Source organism: Budorcas taxicolor, chromosome 1 (assembly GCF_023091745.1).
Source record: "Budorcas taxicolor isolate Tak-1 chromosome 1, Takin1.1, whole genome shotgun sequence".
Classification (NCBI taxonomy): Eukaryota; Metazoa; Chordata; class Mammalia; order Artiodactyla; family Bovidae; genus Budorcas; species Budorcas taxicolor.
In genome coordinates, this window is record NC_068910.1 from 206,512,172 (window position 1) to 206,535,630 (window position 23,459).

The 23,459-nt window shown below is 53.9% G+C and overlaps 1 protein-coding gene across 2 annotated transcripts in view; it reads left to right on the top strand.

The window, feature by feature from the left end:
- Window positions 1–23,459, top strand: part of ABCG1 (ATP binding cassette subfamily G member 1) — a 66,304-nt gene that overhangs the window by 37,206 nt on the left and 5,639 nt on the right. The window contains exons 3-13 of one of the 2 annotated variants that reach the window (XM_052644752.1): window positions 6,817–6,934; window positions 8,083–8,215; window positions 11,007–11,057; window positions 14,885–15,030; window positions 15,179–15,302; window positions 16,226–16,340; window positions 19,630–19,814; window positions 19,953–20,054; window positions 21,086–21,254; window positions 22,205–22,305; window positions 22,410–22,568. In XM_052644752.1, the coding sequence (XP_052500712.1) occupies window positions 6,817–6,934; window positions 8,083–8,215; window positions 11,007–11,057; window positions 14,885–15,030; window positions 15,179–15,302; window positions 16,226–16,340; window positions 19,630–19,814; window positions 19,953–20,054; window positions 21,086–21,254; window positions 22,205–22,305; window positions 22,410–22,568 (1,403 nt within the window). The remainder of the gene's footprint in view (window positions 1–6,816; window positions 6,935–8,082; window positions 8,216–11,006; window positions 11,058–14,884; window positions 15,031–15,178; window positions 15,303–16,225; window positions 16,341–19,629; window positions 19,815–19,952; window positions 20,055–21,085; window positions 21,255–22,204; window positions 22,306–22,409; window positions 22,569–23,459) is intronic. The other variant, XM_052644822.1, reaches the window with a different exon arrangement.

Here is a 23,459-nt window from a genome sequence, read left to right on the forward strand (position 1 = left end):
TGCAGTCCATGGGGTTGCAAAGAGTCGGACACAACTGAAGCGACTTAGCACACACGTGCTTGGGATTCATTGGGAGCAAGCCTGCATGTGGAGGGAGGGTGGGGAGGGGGCAGCTGGCTGCCCGAAACCCCCAGCTGCACTTCCCTGGACTGGCAGAGGTTCTTGGCCACTCTGGGGTTGGGCAGAGAAGTGGTTGGAATGTTGGGTTCTCTGCTCAGCCACTGTGTGGCCTCAGGCAGGTCATGAACCCTCTCTGAGCCCTGGCTTCTCTTCTGCACTATATGGAGAGGCGCCCGGGACTCAGCCTGCTGTGGGGCATGAAGACGGAGACACCGCAGAGCTGGCCCGTACTGACCCAAATGAGGGCTCCTAGAGCTGATGCTTCCCGAGGGGTTGGGGGCTGCTCCCAACCCCTCCTTCAGGGGCAGGTTTCTAGAGTGAAAAAATCCATGCCGGGACCCATCCAGCCTTACAGAACCTCGGAGGTGTTGATAAGCACCTTTCCTCTTTAAAGCACTGTTAGCTGACATAGAGAATGTAATAGCAGTCAGTCGCTGCTTCTCCCTGCTGTCCTGACTTGGAGCTTCCCTTGTGGTTCAGTTGGTAAAGAATCTGCCCACAATGTGGGAGACCTGGATTTGATCCCTGGGTTGGGGCAATCCCTTGGAGAAGGGAAAGGCTACCCACTCCAGTGATCTTACCTGGAGAATTTCATCAGTCCATGGAGTCGCAAAGAGTTGGTCACGACTGAGCGACTTTCACTTCACTTCCTGAAGTGCATTCTGGACAAGAGTTAGCTCATCCCAGGGGCTGGCTGTCTGGCCAAGTGGGGGGAGGGGTAGCCCACTGCCAGGCTGGGGTCACAGGCCTTCAAACAGGCACTCGCCATGTGGGGTGGAGGGGCGGGGACAAAGGAGCAATTTCCCATCTAAGGTCTAAGGGGTGTTTCTTAATTTTTCCATAGCAAAGGAGAGCTGTCTGCATTTCCAAGGGAGGAAATTACTGGTTTTTCCCTCTATTTGGGAAAGATGTGTTTCCCTGATTAAAATTCAACAGCCCAGGGGTTCTACTTAAGATTCAAAAGCAATTCCCACACTGAAGTGATGGCAGGGGGCCTGAGGACCCTCCAGAAGCTCTGTGGATCCCTTTTCGTGATCTCAGGGCTTGTCCCTTGGGTGGTTCTGTCTGCGGAAAGTATACGGAGCCATGCGTACACTACCGATGTGTTCACTGTTCTCTGTGTATTCTCTATGTTGGGTTTACCTGGTGGCTCAGAGGGTAAAGAATCCACCTTCAATGTAGGAAACCCAAGTTTGATCCCTGGGTCGGGAAGATCCCCTGGAGAAGGGAATGGCAACCAACTCCAGTATTCCCGCCTGGAGAATTCCATGGACAGAGGAGCCTGGTAGGCTGCAGTCCATGGAGTCACAAAGAGTCCAACACGACTGAGTGACTAACACACACACACACACACACACACACACACACACTTTCTTTATTTCGGTAAAATTTGGATCAAAAGGGATTCCTCGGAAGTGACATAACATGCACGGTTTGACTGCTCTTACGTAAGAGTTTATAGACGACTGGGTGTGTGACACAGAGGGCTGTGACACGGAGGCAACAGTGGCCCGTCCATAAGGCAGTGCCCACTTGGTGAGTTGATCTTGGAGACCATCCAGGCTACTGGTCCTCCACAAGCTCCTGGCCATATCCTGCTAGCCCAGCACTCTCCAGAGGGGTCTGGTCATGTCGGAGGGTGGCTTGGAAAGAAGTGACATCCGCATGGCTGTGCCTGAGGTACTGGCCATCACTCTGAGCTCACCTGTGCAAAGAGCTCACCTTCTGATTATTAATGTCATAGACACTTTCTCAGGGACCACTACACGCCAGGCACCATTGCACACGCAGGACTTGGTGCTTCAGAAGATGGCTCTGCTTATGTCTTCCTGAAGCTGAGGGGTCAGGAGGCAAAAGGAGGGGTGCATTGGGGGGCAGGTATCAGATTTCAGGCTCCCCTTGGGCATTCGGTTTGTGGCTGGCGGGTGGGCACTGTCTTTAGAAGTAGCCTGCTCAGAGTGTCCTTCATTCCCCAAATGCAGAATGTCCGGACAGGCTCTTTCTGAATTGCTGACGGTGTAAGAGTAACTCACTGCAGGCATAACTGAGAGCCTTCAGTTTTTGCTTCATGCAAACTGTTAGCAAGCATCTTTATCTCCGCTTTTTATAGATGAATACAGCCCCACCAGGCAGGTGCTGAATGGACTGTGGATGTTCTGAACATATCTCAGTTCCCCTCAGAAAGGATTTGTTTTTGTTGTTCAGTTGCTCCTACTCTTTGTGACTCCATAGACTGCAGCTTGCCAGGCTTCCCTGCCCTTCACTGTCTCCTGGAGTTTGCTCAGATTCATGTCCACTGAGTGGGAGATGCTGTCCCACCATCTCATCCTCTGTCCCCTTCTCCTTTTGCCTTCAGTCTTTCCCAGCATCACAGTCTTTTCCAATCACTTGACTCTGCATCAAGTGGCCAAAGTGTTGGAGCTTCAGCTTCAGCATCAGTCCTTCCAATGAATATTCAGGGTTGATTTCTTTTAGGATTAACTGGTTTGATCTCCTTGCAGTTCAAGGGACTCTCAAGAGTCTTCTCCATCACCACAATTCAAAAGCATCAATTCTTCACTGTCCAGCCTTCTTTATGATCCAAATTTCACTACCTGACTACTGGAAAAACCATAACTTTGGCTACACAGACCTTTGTCAGCAAAGTGATGTCTCTGCTTTTGAATATGCTGTCTAGGTTTGTCATAGCTTTTCTTCCAAGGAGCAAGTGTCTTTTAGTTTCACGGCTGCAGTCACCATCCACAGTGATTTTGGAGAAAGGATTAGATCATAGAAAAGTCACCTCCAGTTGGCTTCATTTTCATGACCTCAGCGGGGTTTATGGAGAAAGCCTTTACGGGTTTACGCTCATGGTTTTCCTTCCTAATACCTGCTGGGCAGGGCACAGGGTCTGTCAACCAGTTCTGAGTTTAGTGGAGCCACGGGATCATTTGAAATGCTACGGTGTGTCTTAAGCTCTCCTTACAAAACACAGCATGCTTAGCAAGGGCATTTGTAAAGCAAAACTCTGGAAAATGAATCTTGCTTCTCACCGACTGCTCTTGAACACCAAAGACAAGCCAGGCAAGATGACCCTTGGGTGCCCTCGGGCCTGTGGGGCTGTGGGGATTCTCAGTCAGATCTGGTCCTCCTCCGTATTGGGCTTCTCTTCTCCCGCAGATGCTCCGTCCTCCCGTGCCCTGGGCACCTGCTCGAGCCACCCTTCCAACAATAGTATTTCCTCTAACTGCCGGGGCATGACTAGGCTTTCAGCCAGAACCAGACATCACACTGTACTTTTGTCCTTTTCCCCATGAAGACCCCCTCCACATCCCCACGATGTAAAGCATCCAGGGCTGTGAGACAGACTGGCCCCGGTTGGCTGGAAACTATGGGTTTCCATCTGCTGCCCCCACAGTGCCACACACCCCCACTCAGCAGCACATTTGCTCCAGCGCTCCTGCAGTTGGAGGTCAAGGGACACTCCCACTGTTGGTCCCCATCTTCTCGCTTCAGGCCTTCCCATCTGAGAGGATGCTAGCAAAGCTCCCCCACTGAACCCAGGGTCTAAGCAGTTTCCTTCCCTGTGATGGGTGGGCCCAAGGCACTGTCATCTCTCTGTCTTGTCTCTTTCTCTGTCTCCCCGTCTCTCCTGTCATCCCAGGTCTGGGTTTTGACCTGCCTTTGGGGCTGGACCTTCTAAGGACAGAGCACGCATGCCCTGTGTGGGGCTGATGGGCCCTCGGTGGCCCTTCCTCTTGGGAGGTTTATGTGCTTACAGTCCCCTGAGTGCTCGCCGGCCCGATCCAAAGAGCAGCCCAGGATCAGCACCTGTGTAAACAAGTGCCCTCTAGACATGGAGGAGGCGGTTTATCCATTGTACCAAAAGCTGGGCCGAGCAGAGCTTCCTCTGGGAAGTAGGGCAGGGGGGTGGAGCGGGGTGGGGTAGAGCATCTCAATTTCATGTTTCTATATGGGGATCAGACACCAGACTCTGCAGTCAAGGACGAGCTTGTTACATAAATACAGGGATGCACCTGGGGAAGGAAATGGCATCCTGCTCCAGTGTTCTTGCCTGGAGAATCCCATGGACAGAGGAGCCTGGCAGGCTACAGTCCATTGGGTCACGAAGAGTCAGGCACAACTGAGTGACTAAGCACAGGGATGCATTTGTGTTCACCAACTCGCTCACACACTCGACTCTAACAGGAGTGCCCCCATTGGCTCCCCAGCCCTCAGCCAGTGCAGAGCACGCCCTGTCCTCCCATCCTGGCCTCTGTTGGTCCAGGGTTGGAGCAGGTGGATGCTTCTTGGACTTCTGAGTCCAGTGTCCCCTTCCAAAACCTTCAATCCCAAATACAGGTCTGTCGTTTTAAAAGAAAAGCAGGTTTCTGATACAAACGCGGGGCCCGAGAGGGTGGACCACACACAAGGACACTTCTTGGCCAGCCAGCTCTGTGTCATGTCACACACGCTCGCTGTCCCTCCCCGTCCCCTTGGGAGCCCACGCCCCTCCCAGGAATGAGCTGGGAGGCAGATAACTCCTTTGGCTCCAGGTGTGTTGGTTTAGCCCGGAGTCCACAGTCAGACCCCCAGTTCCAAGCTGGTGGCTGTAAATGACAAGACCACAGTCTATACCCCTGTCTTGTCTGCCTTTTCCCCTGAAAGGCTGACGCTTCCCCCAGCTCCCAGACTCGGGTCTGTTCCTGGCATCCTGGCCATGGGCATCACAGCCTGTGTGAGCTCCCTGGAAGTGTTACTATTATCCACTGCCCTCGTGTGGACCCCATCCTCAAGGGTCCCAAAGAGAGCAGCTCCCATGGCCCCTGCCCGAGGGGAGGGGCCTCACAGACCCCACATGACAAGACTGCCCTCAGGTGTCATGATCCAGAATGTGCATGACCTCCAAGTGGCTGGTGGTCAACTCAGCCACCCCATACCTCCACAGGCAGCCCCGGTTTCCAGGGGACCAGCTGGGGGTTGGCTGGTTCTGAACTCGGGGAAGCACAGAGCTGAAGGAAGGTTTGCACTGGAGTAACCCCAAAGCCACCTGCATCCCCCAGGAGACTGGTAATGAGCAGATGCCTGGCATTAGCATTCCCTCGATGATGTCACACCAGTCCCCTGGGATCCCCCTCCACAGAGCTCCCTCCCATGTGGATGGAGCCCACTCTGGAGCTCTACCCACCGGGGCAGGGGGGTGGGGTTCCCTGCTGTCCCCCAGCTCTTCTATCTGTGCCCACGGCTGGGCAGGTGTAACCTATCAGGGTCCTTGACCCCCGCCTTTGTCTTCTTTGGCTTCCCTGCTGTGTGTCTGTCCACCTGCCATCACTGACGTCCCAGTGGCAAGAATCTGACTCACCTGCAGACCTGAGCGGCTCTCCCAGGTGCCCCCCAACCTGTCCATCTGCCACTCGGTCCCTTGCCCCCAGGATGACTGTCTCAGGCCTCCCTGGTGACCGCCATTCCCCATAATGAGTCAAGTCGCAAGGCTGCAAGCTTCCTACCCTTTGCTTCTCTCAGCCTGATTAAAAAGTCCTCAGGGACTGACTCCCCACTCAAATCAGGGAGGCGCCTGGTGACAAGTGGGGGATTGAGGTTCCCATCTGTGAAAGAAGAGAGGCCACTGGGAGAAGATGCCGAGACCTAGACCCAAGCTGGGGTTTGAGTAAACATGGGTTTGGGGCCCGGGGAGTGACTAGGGGCTCATCAGGTACCCCAAAGGCCCTCTCATCAGGCCCCTTTCAGCTTTGTGTGGGGAACCAGAATGCTGAGTTTGCCCGATTCTGATCATTTAAGGGCATGTCCTGGGAATGTTTCTCAAGGACTGAGAAGTGTCTCTGAATTAGGAATCTTCAATGAATCCAGTTGCCTCTATTTGATTCCTTTTTAAAAAACAAAATTTATTTATTTGACTGTGTCAGGTCCCACTGCGGCACGTGGGATCTTTTAAGATCTTCAACCATCTGCTTGAAAAGAAGTAACGTGACTCTGTCTGGCATGTGTAATTCTTTTTTTGTCCTTTCACAAGGCTCTTTGATGGAGATTTGGCAGAAAGTCCAAAGCAATGTGGTATAACTGCAAAATGATAAACTTTCAATTAGTAATGAATTATTAGCATATGAAACATTTAATTACAAATGTGGATAAGTTCTATATAAATAATTTATACCAATAAAGATTTTAAATAGATAAGTCATATGGATTCCTCATACCCAAGATCAGGGGCTCCCAACCTCTAGGATCTAACGCCTAATGATCTGAGGTGGAGCTGATGTAATAATATCAATAGCAATAAAGTGAACAATAAGTGTAATGAGCTTGAATCATCCCCAAATCACCCCCTACCCCCTAGTTTGTGAAAAAAATTGTCCTCCACCAAACTGGTCCCTGGTTCCAAAAAGGCTAGGGATGGCTGCCCTAGGTGATGTCCAGGGAAGGGCTTTGTAAATGCTACAGCATTATACACCCACTGGTACTTATCGCTAATATAACCCATGAAATGCAACTGAGGAAGTAGGCAGAGGCGCCTAAAGGACAGGAGGTCCATTTTCTTGCCCAGAACTCAGCATTTTTATAAATGCTGTGGAGTGAAAAACCTTGCCTTTGGCCTTGGTTCTGCAATTACATAAAATAATGTGTTTGCCTCTATAGTGCTGAGGGGAGAATCACTATGTCCTGGGATGGCTGGAAATGAACGTGATCCTTTTTTCACAGGATACAAGACCCTTTTGAAGGGCATTTCTGGAAAGTTCAACAGTGGAGAGCTGGTGGCCATCATGGGTCCTTCTGGGGCTGGAAAGTCCACACTCATGAACATCCTAGCTGGATACAGGTGAGCAGACCCTCAGCCAGTGGTCCCCCAGGGGCCAACGGCTTTGATGGGCCACCCCATCACTTTTTAAGGCTCTGGGAAGCCTCAGGGGAGTAGCATCTGTTTGGTGAATACAATCATTTTTCAGCTCACCCCACACCCACACTCCTGCCCAGACTGCCCAGCACCATCCTGGAGCCACGTGCGGCAACTTGGAGACAGGTCTCCCAGGCTAGTTCCCTGGGAAGTCATTTGATCCAACCCATTCCTTGGAGGAAAGAAGGGACCCACCCCAGGGCCCACGGTCATAGTAGTGGGCTGGATGAAGTTGGAGAGCAGGTGTAACCTCACTGGTCTCCATAGACTCTCTGTGTTTCTGTTCTTCATGGCATCAGCGAGGCAGCACTGGATAAGGTGGATCCTAGCAGGATGCCTGTGGCTCCCTCTACCTCCCTGGGCTGCGATGATGCACCAGAGTCATACTGGACAGTAGAGATGCCCAGTGCGTCTGAGTGGGGGTGTGAGTGTGGCTGGTGGGGCCACGCCCCTCCGTCTCCATCGCATACCCAGGATGCCGCACCTCCACTGTGCTCTGAGAGAACACCTCCCCATCTGCTCAGTCTGGTGGGTCCAGGGCCCAGACCCCTCCTCTTCTCTGAGCCACCTGGGCCCGGGGAGCCTGTGCTGGTCCTTCCCAGTCAGCATCAGATTCATGCTGCCCTCAGGAACTGGTTCTGACCTACCTAGTGGTCCCACCCTGGGCTGCAGAGTCTTGGCCTTTGGGGGATTTGATATAACCAAGGCTACACACAGGATTGTTCATATGCTCATCTTATAACCCTGCAAAGCCGGGGGCGTGCCTGGGGCTTCATGTCCACAGGTAGGAGCATCCATGTATTGGTTTGGTCTGTAGGCACCTGTAACAAACGTGAGATCCCAGAGAGGCCCACGCTTGTTCTCCCCTCCCTTTCCACACTGGGCCTTCTCTTCTTGGGGTTCCTTCCTCTGAGCGTTGATCTGGGCTTCCCGGCCATGCCCAGCTTGGTGTCCCTCCTGGGCCAGTTGGATGATGCTGGGAGGGGCTGTGGTCTCCCCCTTCCCTCAGCCTTGGAGGAGGGGGAGGCGGTGCAGGAGGGGCCGGGCTGACACGTCCTCTCGTGACCCTGCAGGGAGACCGGCATGAAGGGTGAGGTCCTCATCAACGGGCTCCCTCGGGACCTGCGCTGCTTCCGGAAGGTGTCCTGTTACATCATGCAGGATGACCTGCTGCTGCCGCACCTGACCGTGCAAGAGGCCATGATGGTGAGTGTCCTGGGGCCTGCAGCCCCACACCTGGCCCCCCCCACCCCCTGCATGAGGCGGAGCGGCGCCTGAACCCCGCCCTCCCCTGCATCTGCCCCCCCACCCTCCGCATGAGGTGGAGTGGCACAGGCACCCCACTTTCACACAGCGTTCTGACCCCACGTGCTGTGTGGACTCACCCAAGGCAGCCCCCCAAGGCCCTGTAGACCCCGGATGGCAAAATCGAGGCCAGGTTTCTGAGAAGGTGATTGGCCTGGCTGATGTGGGGGCCACTGCCAGGGTGACCTCAGTCCCAGGCCCACGAGTCGAGGGTCTTTTCTTCCCATTGGTGTTCTATGGCTTTGGCCAAAGTTCCAGGCAGTCTGGTGCCTGGATTAGGGCCCTGAGGGTCTCATCCCTCTGACTCACCTGCCTGCCAGGTGGGTATAAAACACGTGTTTGCTGCTCACTCTCTGGGTCTCAGGCCCGCACACACATAGTCCAGCAAGGTCATCAGACATGTAATCCTATACAACCACACGAGAAAGGGTGCCTTGGAGAGTTTAGCGGTTAGCCCGGGCATCTTGTACAGCAGGGTCTAGGATGGCCTGGCATGGTCTGTACTCTTTCAGCAGACCATGACCTAGCCCTGTGCCAGGTGGACAGGGACCACACTGACCCGCTGTGGGCTATGGAAGCTGCTAGGGTGCCTCCCAGCCAGGAAGTCGGTGGGCAGCCCTTGTCCATGATGGAGCATGGGTCCATGGGGCTGCCTGCTTCTCTGCCATCTCCTCATCTGCGGTGCAAGGCAGCGCCTGGTCTCCAGGCCTCTCCTGGCACACTGGGGACCTTCCCAGCTAGTCTACCTCGTGCTCGGGCAGTAGACAAGCATTCACCATGGATTTCCACAAGAGAGGTCTTGCCTTGCACTCCTGACATACACGGGGCCAGGCTTCCTCTCTGAGGGGTCGCAGAAGGGTGGATGCCCAGCATTTTGGCTGAAGGGCAATTCCAGGGGATCCTCAGTTCAGCAGAGAGAAGCAGAGAAGGTGTTGGGTAGGTGGTCTGCCTTCTAACCTGCTGCCCCAGCAGCCCTAAGCGCCCAGCAGCCTGACCATGTAGCCCCTCTGGCCTCCAAGTGGCTATTCTTATGGGGGCATGGGCTGCTCAGGAGGAGTTTGCAAATAGGATGGTGAGGTTGGGAAATACATGATTTCTACTTACCCTGTGAATTCCCGCATTGTCACTTCACCTTCATCTGGGGCCACTAGAGCTTCATTCCCTGGTTACTTGTTTGAGAAACTCCACTTCGATTTCTAGCTCTGTCACCGCTTTCTTTTGAAAACGAGACCTTCGCCTCCTGTTGTCACCTCTGTCTTCCCCCTAACCTGTCTCCAGGTTCTGCTGGGAAATCCATTTATTTTTCAGAATTAAAATCAATTACATTTTGATTGTGAGAACTTCATGATCCCTTTGATAAATACTGTGAAGTTAATGAGAAATGATTAACTGAGTAAATGAGTTATTCTCAGTTAATGAGAAAGGATGGCCTTCCCAGGTGGCGCTAGTGGCAAACAACCTGCCTGCCAAGACACTTGGGTTTGATCCCTGGGTCGGGAAGACCCCCTGAAGGAGGAAATGGGAACCCACTCCAGTATTCTCGCCTGGAGAATCCCATGGACAGAGGAGCCTGGCGGGCTACAGTCCATAGGGTCACAAAGAGTCAGACACAGGTGAGGCGACTTAGCATACTGGTGCACAATGAGAAAGGAACCCTTGTACTCTGCAGGGTCCTGTCCCACACGTGGGGATGGTGTTGGCCACGAGCCCTTGGTGGTGCTCTTCTGTGCACTGCTTCTGACCCTCCAGGCAGCCTGAGACATGACACCCGGAGTCACATGGCTGGTGGCTGCTCCAGCCTGATTCTGGGAGCTCAGCCTCTCAGCCCCTCACCCCTGCACCACAGTCTCTTGCGGGGCCACTGGGCAGCCTCACTGGCTCACCAGGTGGGCAGGTTCTGACCTCAGTGCTGTGCCGAGGAGGAGACTGAAGTCCTTGCTTCCCGAGGTCCCAGCAATCAGCAGGAAGCTGGCCATGGTGATGGCTACTCAAGCCTTCGCCAGACAGGGTCAGGGGCCCCGTGTGTGCTAGCAGGTGGGATATCAAACCACACAACAGGAATAACAAAACTAGACTCTCTGTATGTTGTTGTTGTTCAGTCACTAAGTTGTGTCCGACTCTTTGCGACCCCATGGACTGCAGCACGCCAGGCTTACTTGTCCTCCACCATCTCCTGGAGTTTGCCCAAACTCATGTCCATTGAGTCGGTAATTCCGTCCAACCATCTCATCCTCTGCCGCCCCCGTCTTCTGTTGTCTTCAGTCTTTCCCAGCATCAGGGTCTTTCCCAATTAACTCCTTTTATGTACCACTTGCCAATTTCTGTGGTGTAAATACTCCCATTGTGGACAATGGCAAGCCATCAGTGGTTTCACAGGTGGCTTTGTGAAATTCCTGACAGTGATCTTGAAGCCTCCAAAGCCTGGAGAGTCCACATCGCTCAGTTGCCCACATCTAACTTCCCTCAGGGACCAGCAGAGAATCCACTGAAATGACTGAAAGCATCCCAGGCCTCACTGCTCTCCGGGACCTTCCTTAGTGAAGCCGAGGGAGGTGGGGAGCCCGGACCTCTGTGGGTTTCCTCTGTCATCGGCAGCTCAGCCCCTGGGGCCCTGGGGCTGCCGTCGCTGAGTTAGGTTGTCTTGCTGCTGGCCGTCTGTTCTGATCCACACTGCTGCTCTTGTCCCCTACAGGTATCTGCACACCTCAAACTCCAGGAGAAGGACGAAGGAAGAAGGGAGATGGTAAGTGTCTGCTTGGGTCACGTGAAATCCACTTGGCAGTCACAAGTGGAGGGGCCTCTAGGGACTGACTTGGCTTGTGGCTTGGTGCCTGGCTGTTTTTGTTGGGGGGTCAGTGGCGTAGCAGTGTGCACTTGGACTGGCACACGACTTGAATGCCCATGCTGCCAGAAGATAGATGTCACAGCTCATGGATGTAGCAAGGACACGGGCTTGAGGAGCCAACCTCAGGCTTAGACCCAGCACTCTGCCCCTTTTAGTTTCTGATACACTTTATACTCCATTGTTTTTGATAAAACACTAACAGTGAAGATGGTTAGTCATCCATTTAAAAATAACCAGCCTCCACTCCTCCACACTTGCAAGAAGAAATTTGGTTCTTACCTGTTATTAACCAGTCTTTTAAAAATAACACAAGCAAGTTTCTGAGATGACAGAGATCTTGTGATCCTTTTCATTGCTTTTTTTGCCTCCCTGAAACCCCAGGGAGCCAAAGGGTGGTGGGTTAACAGACCCAGCGGGGAGCACCAGAAGCCCCCACTTAGTGGAGAGGCCTGTTATATTTACATACTGTCTAAGACAAACCCAACTCCCTTCCTCTCCACCCCATGGCTGGCACTGGTGGGAGTTCCAGTGTAAGATGGGATTTGGTGAGATTCTACTTTTATTATATTATCCTGTCTTCCTGTGCCTGTAGGGCCACAGGCCAGCAGCAGAGACAGTAAGATCCGTGGAGTTGGTGCCAACAATGCGACTTGGCTCTTTATGTGTCCATGCAAAATGGAATGAGTTCAGTTCAGTCGCTCAGTCATGTCCAACTCTGCAACCCCATGAACCACAGCATGCCAGGCCTCCCTGTCCATCACCAGATCCCGGAGTCCACCCAAACCCATGTGCATCGAGTTAGTGATGCCATCCATCCATCTCATCCTCTGTCATAGAAAACAGTCACAATGTCAGCAGCAACGTGATAGTTGATAGGATGTGATGCAAACCTCCTTGGGTTTCCCAGGTGGCACTAGTTGTTAAAGAACCCACCTGCCAATTGAGGAAGCATAAGAAATGCAGGTTCGATCCCTGGGTTGGGAAAATCCCCTGGAGGAGGAAATGGCAAATTTCTCCACTATTCTTGCCTGGAGAACCCCATGAACAGAGGAGCCTGGCAGGCTACAGTGCATGGGGTCACACAGAGTTGGACAGGACTGAATGGCTGAACCTGCACGCAGCACAAATGACCTTGGAGCCTGGTGTGTCTTTAGGGGCCCTCCTGTCCCTCCCTGTGCCCTCCTCTCCCAACCCCACCCTTCAGAAAGCTGAGGATTCGGGTGGGAATTCAAGAGGATGAGGAAATGGCACATCCAGGGTAGGGGAGCCCGATTTCTGTGAGGAGTGAAAACCCCTCCTCGCAGATGCTTTGCGTGGACTCTGGTTCTGTAGCTGAAAGGAATAAAATGGATGAACAGACCTCAGAGCACAGATGTGGGGAAAAAGCATGGGAGGCATGGGTATTCCCACCACCACGCTGTTCTGAAGGGTGAGCCTCAGACACAGGCTAGCCCCCTGGGAGGATGGGTGAGCAGATGTGGGGGTTCAGAGGGTCTTGCTGGCATGGAGAGGGCCCTGAAGTGAAGCAGAACTAAGTCCATGAGGGGACCCTTCAGGCCAGGCCTCCTAGAAACCACTGGAAACCTGAGGCCAGGGCCTCCAGCACCCGGGACTTTTGTCCATAGCTGCCTCCTGGAGGTGGGAAGCTGAGTGCGATGCTCTCATTTATGTCTGAGCTCCCAGAACAGATGCGATCCATGAGTAAATGGGTGTGGGATGGTTTGCCTGCAGCGTGGTCCGGGGTACCAGCCTTTCCAGGTGGGAGAGGGAGTCGGGAGGGAGCGTTTGCTGAAGGGCGGGGGCGAGGAGCACGTGTGTGCCTCTCAGCTGACTCCACAGAGGAGCACCCACAGCCAGTCCTTCCGCCCTGCACCCGCTCTGTCTGTCAAGTCCTGACCGGTCCTCCTCGTCCTCAGCAGGGTCCAGCTCCACCCACCCCCAGAACCATCAGCAGGGCTGCGTGATTGTCCAAGGAGAGGACAGGCCCTGACTCATTTCCCTCCAGCCCCGTTGTGTCCCTGGGTCCTGGTTGTTTACTTCTCAAGGAAATATAACAGACTGGAATGTTCCAGCAGGTAGTGGAATGTTGCCCACTCGACCTCGTTTCCCAGAAAAGTGGCCCCAGCCTCGAGAACCCCCTCAGTGAGGGGCCTTCCTCAGGAGTGAGGTCTCCCAGGAGGGGACATTGTTCTTTCTGATTCACTTTAAAACAAAACCAGCCTGCAGGGCGTCACTCCTGAGAGAATCCTAGACAAGATGCCTGCACGCAAGGGAAACAGGAGGTGCTGACCTTGGCCTCCGCCTCCAGCATCCTTCCAGTGGGGCAAAGGGCAAGTAAGGAGTGGGTGGTCTTCCTCTTGAACCTTTGGACTGGATTCCTGGAGACCGCTGCAGCCATGTCATCCTGGGAAGGCCAGTGGACTAAAAGCGTTCCTGAAAGATGACCTTTTCTGGGCAGCCTCTCTGCGAGGTTCCGGGATGGCGTGCCTCAGTGGCTGTATGTTCTGGAAGAGGTGGTGGAGCTGGATTTAGGGCTCAGCAGGGGAAAGGCCAAGTAGGATTCAAATGCAGATCTGTCTGACCTGCCTGCTTCCAGCTCATGGAGCAGCAGCACCCTGGGCCTTCCCATCACCGAGGCCACATTGTGTCCTGACCGCACAGAAGTAATTCAAGAGCCAGAGTGGAAATTTTCCTCCTTGAGTTCCTTCTCCTTGAGGATGACCTCATCTCCCTAGAGAAGTTGCTGGACTAGGGTCTACCTGCTGCCACCATGGGCTAGGACAATGGTCCAGTGAATTCTGGCAGGACCTCTGTGACAGGTTGCCTCGCACCCACTGAGAGGTGAACCTGACAAGGAGCCCAGAAGGGCAGCAGCTGACCTCTGCCTTCTTGTGGCCACCTCCAGAAGACACCAGGATGGACCCCGAACACTGACTGCTGTGGATGAAACTGATGAACGGTTTACACCGAACTTTTCTGACCTTCCTGCTCCCTGAATCCATCCCGGATCAGTGATGGGGGCAGCCAGGGAGGGCTGAGTGCACAGTGGGCTGTTTATACCTTGGTTCCCAGGCAGCTCCCAGGGGCAGTGTTACTAAGAAGGGTCACTAAGAGAAGCAGTGGTAGCTTTAAGCAGTGTCATTGCCTTGCTGCTGAGTCAGAGACCTTTCCCATTTACAAGTGTGGATGGAGCTCCATTTTTCTGGAGACCTGGCCTGTGTGGTTGAGTCCACGGGAGCTACGTGCAGTAGCAATAGTGTCACTAACAGCTGTGGCCGAGTGAGTGCTTACCGTGTGTCGAGCTTTTTATCTGTTATAGCGTGAAACTGTCAGGGTGGCCCTCCCCTTTGTGCTGGTCAGAGACCCAGTCACTCGTCCACCTATGTGTCCATGGATCCAGCCTTTCTGCAGTGTTTATCCAACACCTTCTCGGCCCTGGCCCTGAGTGAGGCTCACACATGAAGGCACTTGCTAGGTTGCCAACCAGAGGCAGGACCAGGACTCCAGCCCAGGCTGGCCTGGCCCCAGCCCTGCCTCTCAGTCTCCTGGGTCTCAGCCTCCCCAATCGGGACATCAGGCCTGGCAACGGATGGGCCGGATGTGCAGTCCCTCCAGGTGTGTCTGGGAGTTTGGTGGGGAAGGGGATCAGGGTTCCACATGGGCCCTGTAGGTGACAAGGAGTGGCAGGTGGTCTCTGATGCCACTCTGCTTCTGCTATCCCCCAGGTCAAGGAGATCCTGACGGCCCTGGGCCTGCTGTCTTGTGCCAACACGCGGACTGGCAGCCTCTCAGGTGGCCAGCGGAAGCGACTGGCCATCGCGCTGGAGCTGGTGAACAACCCTCCGGTCATGTTCTTCGATGAGCCCACCAGGTAATCAGGCCCTGCCCTCCCTGCTGGCAGAAGGGGCCACCTCTCCTCCCACCAAAGGGCTCAGGCCAGCCTGCGCAGACACAACCAGGGCGCTCTGAATGAGGGATCTGGTTGGGGCTCACGTCTCACAGTGTCCCTTGACTTGCAGTGGCCTGGACAGCGCCTCCTGCTTCCAGGTTGTCTCCCTGATGAAGGGGTTGGCCCAGGGCGGCCGGTCCATCATCTGCACCATCCACCAACCTAGTGCCAAGCTCTTCGAGCTGTTCGACCAGGTATGTTGGCCCGCTGTCATTGGCCTGGGTGAAACCAAATCTGGGTACTCGTGGCTTAGTTCATGAGTGTGTCTTCATTTTTGAGTGGCCTTAGGTGTTATATTTCTTAAGACTTTGGTGCCATAAGCACTTTAGGTGGCAGGGCCAGAGGGGATAGGAAGAGCTGGCCAGTGTCCTCTCTCTAGGGTTAGTGTCCAGCCACAGGGTATGAGTCACTGACATTACTGAGGCTTCATTAATGGCCCCCCTGAAGGCTGGAGGGGGATACTTGCCATACAGAATTAGATAGCAGGTTGTGATATTTGTACGGTATCATCTCTTTTATAAATGTTAGGCTTTTATATCATCCTGAGCAAAAAAAAAACCTCCCAAGGAATGCAGTGTGTAGAGCTCCAAAATCTGGCCTAAGCAAGTGCTTAGCATGAGGGGAAGAAAGGCAACAGAGTGAATAATTCCTGGTCATATGGTATCTTCTGTCTTTCCTGACTTATCGTGGATTTCCCTTTGAACTTTGAGTCCTTGGGAGGTAACATAAAGCTGTCCTGAGAGAGGAATTAATGGGTTAATGGATGAATGGATGGATAGGTAGATGGGTGGGTGGTTAGATGGATGGGTGGATGTACAGATGGATGGGTGGGGTGGATGGATGGATGAGTGGATATATAGATGGATGGATGAATGAGTGGATGATGGGGTGAATAGATGGATGGATGGACAGATGGATGGATAGATGGATGAGTGGGTGTATAGATGGATGGTTGGGTGAGTGGATGGATGGGTGGTTAGGTGAATGGATGGATGGATGAGTGGATGGATGGATGGGTGGGTGAGTGGTTGAGTGAATCATTGGATGGATGGATTGAGAGTTTCTCTCCCTTTACAGAGGAAGGCAGAGTTGATGTTTTCCTTCTTACCTTTTTCAGCTTTATGTCCTCAGTCAAGGACAGTGTGTGTACCGAGGGAAAGTCTCAAACCTTGTACCATATTTGAGGGACTTAGGTCTGAATTGCCCAACCTACCACAACCCGGCCGATTTCGGTGAGTTGAGCCTTGACCAGCCAAAGGGGGTCTTTTTTATTCCTGGTGGGTTTCCATTCTTACCTGTAGCCTTCAAATCAAAAATTACTTTAATATTCCACAGATAGCTCAAGTGCCGTCCTGAGGCAGAACTTTCAAGACCAAGTCAAAAGAGGTTTTCTTTCCTCCAGATGAAATACCTGGGACTACAAACAAAGGATCCGTTGTTAGGCCACATATTTCCCAATACTTGACTGTGTGATGCTTCCAGTCTAAAGGAAGTTATTTCTAAAAAGAAATAACCTTTAACAAAATCTCTTTTGCATTGATTAATGCAGATGTTAAAAATTCAACTTAAATTTTAACCAAACACAACAAATTTTGACCAAAGCAGTTTTGAACAAGACTCTGGGATCCCAGGGCTTCCCTTGTACTTCAGCTGGTAAAGAATCTGCCTGCAATGCGGAAGACCTAGGTTCGATCCCTGGGTTGGGAAGATCCCCTGGAGAAGGAAAAGGCTACCCACTCCAGTATTCTGGCCTGGAGAATTCCATGGACTATATAGTCCATGGGGTCGCAAAGAGTTGGACATGACTGAGCGACTTTCACTTCACTTCACTGGGTACCCAGGGCTTTCCTAGTAGTTCAGATGGTAAAGCATCGGCCTGCAATACAGGAGACCCAGGTTCAATCTCTGGGTCTGGAAGATCAACTACAGAAGGAAATGGCAGCCCACTCTAGTATTCTTGCCTGGAAAATTCCATGGACAGAGAAGCCTGGCAGGCTACAGTCAGTGGGGTTGCACAGAGTCAGACACAACTTAGTGACTAACACCCTGGGAGCCTAGAGCCCAGGTTAATGGTAGGGGCCGCTCCTCCTGACCCAGAGGCTGCAGCTTGTGGGCTTTGCAGCTCATGCTTTATAAGCTACATGCTCAGTGCCCCCAGGGCTCCTGCTTTGGCATTTCCTCTTGGCCAGGACCCTCCAGGGCACTGACACCAACATCCCAAGTCACTTCCCCACCAGATCTGCCCATTGCGCAGCCTGCGCGTTTATCTGCAGATGGCAACCTCTTTGTGTCCAGCACCTCTGGAACCGTCTCTCATCCTCCCGTCAGGTCCACCACTTCTGCTCCCTGCTGTCCAAGTGCAAGAACTTGCAACCCCCCTTGCTTGCTTTCTTTTTCTTTTGAGCTTCGTAGTCACTAGACCACCAAGCGCTTGTACACCCCAACCCCGTCCCATCCTCCCCCTCGGCCACGGTGCGTGGGGTCCTGTCCTAGCCTTGTGTCCTGCTTCCCTGGGGCCCCATAAGCTGGGTGGTCTGAAACAAGAGGAAGTCATGTTTCAGACTCTGGAGGCCAGAAGTCAAGGTGTCTGCAGGGCCGGGCTCCCTCCTGAAGCTCTGGGGGAAGGTCCTTCCTGCCTCATCCAGCTTCTGGAGGCTCCAGTGGTCCTTAACCTGTGACCCATCCCTCCAGTCTCTGCCTCTGTCTTCACATGGCTTTTTTCTCTGTGCTTCTCTGTGCGTGTCTGTATGTCACCTCCTCTTCTAATAAGGACACCAGTCATTTTATTCAGTTGCTGTTCAGTTGCTAAGTCATGTCTGACTCTGCAACCCCATGGACTACAGCACCGCTAGGCTTCCCTGTCCTTTACCATCTCCTGGAGTTTGCTCAGATTCATGTCTATCGAGTTGGTGATGCCATCCAATCATCTCATCCTCTGCCCCCCGCTTCTCCATTTGCCTTCAGTTGGATTCAGGGCCCATCTTAAATCCAGGATAATTTCATTTCAAGATCCAAAACCAATTACATCTGCAAATAACCTTTTCCAAAGAAGGCCACATTCTGAGATTCCAGATGGACATGAGTCTTTTGGTGGGGCATGCTTCAACCCACTCTATTCCTCCTTCTTGGTCTCCTGGTCATCAGCCTTTCTCACTCAGTTGTTTTACTTTCAAGCATCCAGCCCCACCAGTTCCCCAGACCCCACCTTTCCTACACATCCTCTCCCAAATTGTGTTCCATGAGATGGTGTTGCTGGGAAATGCCTCTCTCTTACAATAAGGGAGCTCTGACGAAGCCGGGCCAGAGTGGGCTGAGCGGGAAGGAGATGTGGGCCGAGGGAGAGGAGGAGGAGTCTTAAGCATCCTTGATGGTGGGGATGGTCAGGCTGGCTGCATAGTTGTTCAGGAGCAAGGACAGTGGGGGACAGGTGCTGCTGAACAGGGAAGGGTGGTGAGGTCCATGGCCAGCAGAGAGGTGAGGACCTATAGGGAAGGACAGATGGGAGGAGAAGGAACGGGGCACTGGGGAGAGCCCAAGGAGGGGCTCCTTAATATCACGCCTGAGGAGAGGGAGAGGCGTGGGGAGAGAAGGGCTGTTTGGAGGGTGGTGGGTGTAAATGACCACCAGAGCAGGCAGTTCTGGCTGGGTTGGTGTCATTGATTGTGACATTCTGGTGGGGCCAGTCTCTCCCGGTTTGTGATCGGATGGAGAGAGTTAGCCGTCCTGGCTTGGGCTCTGGAAACAGCTGGTTTTGCCAGAGAGGGTCCCTGGGGGCATTGCATTAGCAAGAATCTTACTGAGACGAAGGGTCAGGTCCCACACCAGGAGGAATGGGGGAGGGTGGAGGGAGAGTGCAGGTGGGAGGAGAGGAAGGAGCAGCAGGTGCCAGGGGAGGGTGGAACCGGAGAGAAGGAGCAACGTGGGACCTTGGACAGTCTGGGGTACAGAGGAGGCATGACACCAGGGTCAAGGAGGGTCAGTGGAGGTGATGCTCCCTGGGGATCTGAGAGGTGGAGCTTATAGTCCAAAACCTGTGTCCGCAGGGAGCTCAGCGCACCCCTCTCAGGACCCCCAGCACTTCTTCTTGGTCCCAAAGAGCTGCCCCAGCACTCATTGCTCACCCTCATCCTGGGAACTGCCTTCCCAACAGGAATCTTGCTTCCTTCTGCCCTCCTCCCAACTCCAATTCTGATGCATGCATGCCCATGACCAGCACTCAGTAAACACTAGACAGACGAATAAGTTAATAGATGCATGAGCTCATGACTTCTCGGGCTGTCCAGCATCACAATCTGTATTTGCATTTCCAGGCTCCTGATGTGATCAACGGCCTTGCTGGGTGTTGAGAACGGCAACAACATTGGCCACTAAATGATTTTTATCACATCATTAGCATCCTCACGCGGCATCTATATAATCAGTTAAAAGATATTCCCACTGGATTACTGACTTTGTTGCAGAGGGGAGAGGCCCGCATGAGCAAAGCCTGGGCTGAGCCCTCGGTCTCTCTCCTCTGTGCAGTCATGGAAGTCGCGTCCGGCGAGTACGGCGACCAGAACGGCCGCCTGGTGAGAGCGGTCTGGGAGGGCAAGTGCGACTCTGACTGCAGGAGAGAGCCTGAGGGCGATGCCGAGGTGAATCCTTTTATTTGGCACCGGCCCTCTGAAGAGGTAAACCAGACAAAACGATGGAAGGGGTGGAGAAAGGTAATGCACACCCCCAGCCCCCGGGAGCGCTGCACGCCGCCCCGCACGCCTGCTGCACGAGCACTTTCCTCAGCTCAGAGGAGGGGGCGTCCAGGGGCCGGGGGCTGACCCCTCCTCTCCCTCTTGGTGTGTCCGCAGGACTCCACTTCCATGGAAGGCTGTCACAGCTTCTCTGCCAGCTGCCTCACCCAGTTCTGCATTCTCTTCAAAAGGACTTTCCTCAGCATCATGAGGGACTCGGTAAGGCGGTGTGCAGTGGTCTCCGTGGCAACGGAAGCTGAGGGGTCGCCTTGGGGTCTATTCATCTGCTTGCGCTTTTCTCTTTCTGCATCAGTCCGCTTTCCGTGACGCCACAATAACAAACACTCCCCGGCTGCTAGTGGTTATGGCAGTAGTCACGCCTGGTTCGTGTAACCTGTGGGCGGCTGTGGGTTGTGGTCCTGCCCCGTGTGTCTTCTCGTCTGGGGACCCAGAATGGAGGACTGGCTCCTTTCTAGAGCACGACAGGGGAAAGTGTCAGAGAAACCCAGTGGCAGCCCTTACAGCTTCCTGCTCCTGGCGGGGTGGAGGAACCTGTCACTGGTGCTCACATTCCATTGGCCAAGGCTGGCATCAGGGAGGGGATTCCTCCCTCTGGGAAGCTCCACCCAGCAGAGGAAGGAGTTGGTGAAGGATTGGAAGTCAGAACAAGATCCAGCCTTTCAAGTGGACAATCTGACAGCACTTGTAGGGGGTCCCTGAGTGCCCAGGAGCTTGCAGAGCCCAGTTTGAAAGCTGGAGGGGCTGGTAGCCATCCAGGCTGTGCTCTGCAAGGGTGGGTCTGTCCTGTGGCCATTCTTTATCCGCTTTACCACCATTCTTGTCACTTGTCCCCTCCTCTGAAGGGACACAGTCCTGGTTTGCTATGTTGAAGGGGATTAAACGGAGGATAGCAGTTCCTTCTGCTTGAACAGCAGTAAAATGCTGCCCTGTGAGTGTGCATGTGTGAGTGTGTGTGTGTGTGTGCGCGTGCGTATGAGCTGGTGTAGGGTCCTGGGCTTGCTATAAGGGAAGCTTAAACTAAGGGTAGTGAATGAATGGGCTTCCTGGGTGACTCAGTCGTAAAGAATCCGCCTGCAATGCACAGGCCTCAGGAGAAGCGGGGTGACTGCCACCTTTCTGGAGGGAAGGGGCAGAAGCCTTGACCGCCACCCCTGGGGCCCCTGGTCTCCTTGTCCTCTCACCGCCCACCTCCGGGCTTGCACACCTGAGTGTGGATCTCGCCTGCCCAGGTCCTCACGCACCTGCGGATCACGTCCCACATCGGCATTGGCCTCCTCATTGGCCTGCTCTACCTGGGGATCGGGAACGAAGCCAAGAAGGTCCTGAGCAACTCCGGCTTCCTCTTCTTCTCCATGCTCTTCCTCATGTTCGCGGCCCTCATGCCCACCGTCCTCACATGTGAGTGCCTGGTCCAGCCCGCGCCCACCCCTCCGTCTTTGTCTGCCGCTAGGTTGTGGCTTGCTTGGCCACAAACATAGAGTGTCTTATTTTATTTTTTAAAATCCCGTTTTCTTTGTTGACAGATGTAGGTATGATTGTATGTTCTGTTCGATGAGAAAATGCATACGTGTTTAAGCCAAAGGAGTGAATCACTAATGGAAAATCTATAAGCCTGGTGGAAGGCTGAGAGATTTTAAAAGGTTTTCTAATTGGGAACCCCTCAAATGCTACTGTGCGAACATTACCTCATTCAGTTAAGATGGCCCTGGTGCAGCCAAATTTGTGAGTGGGTAAAGCTGTTTTGGGTTGCAAAGATTCCCTGGAATAGGACATGGCAACCCGCTCCAGTATTGTTGCCTGGAAAATTCCATGGGCAGAAGAGCCGGGCGGGCCACAGTCCATGGGGTCGCAAAGAGTTGAACACGACTGAAGCGACTTAGCATGCAGCAGTGCTGTTCTAGGTGGATTTCTGTGCAGTTCTAGGCTGCTTGCAGAGCAGGCTGCCCTTGGCCGCTTCAGGGGGACAGTGTGGAAAACTGGCTTCCCCAGGTCTCCCAGCCTAGACAGCTCCTCCGGCAATGCCTCTTCCGTAAGTTGCCCTGAATTTCCAGGAGCAGCTTCTGAGGACTTGCCGGGGGGAGGGATTGCATTGTCAGTTACTCAGTGAAAACAGGTTCAGCAGGAGATACTTAGACCAGTCTCTACAGTGGTGCCAGTGTACCAGGCAGTTTCTCCAGGCAGGTGAATCATTTCATACCTTTCCATTCAAACTCCAGATAGTAATACTTGAAGCTCTTCAGGTTCACAGCCCCAAGTTGGGGCTGCAGAGGGCCTCGCAGGAGAGCCTTGTCTGAGTTCTTGGTGTGCTGTAATGTCCGAGTGACCCTTTTCATTTTCCTGCCCCCTAGTTCCTCTGGAGATGAGCGTGTTTCTCCGAGAACACCTGAATTACTGGTACAGCCTGAAGGCCTACTACCTGGCCAAGACCATGGCGGACGTGCCCTTTCAGGTACGCTAGTGCCCTGGCGTGGTGTGACAGGGGGGGCTCTCCAGCATCCCTGGGGGGCGGGAAGCACGGCTTGCAGGTGAGGGTGACGGGCCCTGTGTTTCCAGATCATGTTCCCCGTGGCCTACTGCAGTATCGTGTACTGGATGACGTCCCAGCCGTCTGACGCTGTGCGCTTCGTCCTGTTCGCGGCACTGGGCACCATGACCTCACTAGTGGCGCAGTCCCTGGGCCTGCTGATCGGAGCTGCATCCACATCACTGCAGGTACCAGCCAAGGATGTACCACGGGGCGGACCTCGCTTCTCCACCTCCACCCATGTGGCTGGGGCTGCAGGCCCCATGGGCTCAGTACCCTGCCCCTGAGACCCCTCCTCCTGATTCTGTCCTGACTTCCCAGCCTGGCTTCAGCAGGTCGGTCAGTTGGGCCCTGGGGAAGGGATCAAGGTGTCCTGGCTGCTCAGGATTGGCAAATGGACAGCAGCAGGTGCCCTTATGTGTCACCAAGCACTTTTTTGGGGAGGAGCAGGCTGGTCTCTTGCACAAGGATGGGCTGAGTTTGTGCCCAGAGGCCAGCTGGACCTGTGATTGAACATGAGCTCATTGAGTCTAAGCACCCCCACAAGTTAGGTGCAATCCTCCCATTTCACAGATGAGGAGACTGAGGCCCAGAGAGGCAAGGTGATTTTGTCAGAATCACACAGCCAGCTCTGAGGCCAAGCTCTCAATTCCTATGTTTTGTTGCCTCTGTGGGATCCACACAGCTGTTCCCCAGACAACCCCATCAAACCTCACACTCCCACCTGCCCAAGCCCCTCCACATGCCCTTTCTAGACGTCTGGTACCACCTACTCCCAGCCTGCCAAACCCACTGTGTGCACAGTTTTTGCACCTCCAGGGCTTCACGTGCTCAGGCCAGTCTGAGCCTTAGGAAACAAAGCCAGAAGTCTGGGGAGTCAGCACCCCACGGCCTTCTGCCACCCCCTCCCCTGCTGAGTGGCCTCGTGTTCCATGTCCACGGCCTCTGGGCAGCACCCGCATCCATGGGCGGGAATGGCAGTGGTGTCCATCTCACAGCCGACAGCCATAGAAAGTGCTGGGCCCACGCCAGCTGCTGTCGGCACCCAGGGAGTCTCACTCCTGACCCTTCCTTGCTGG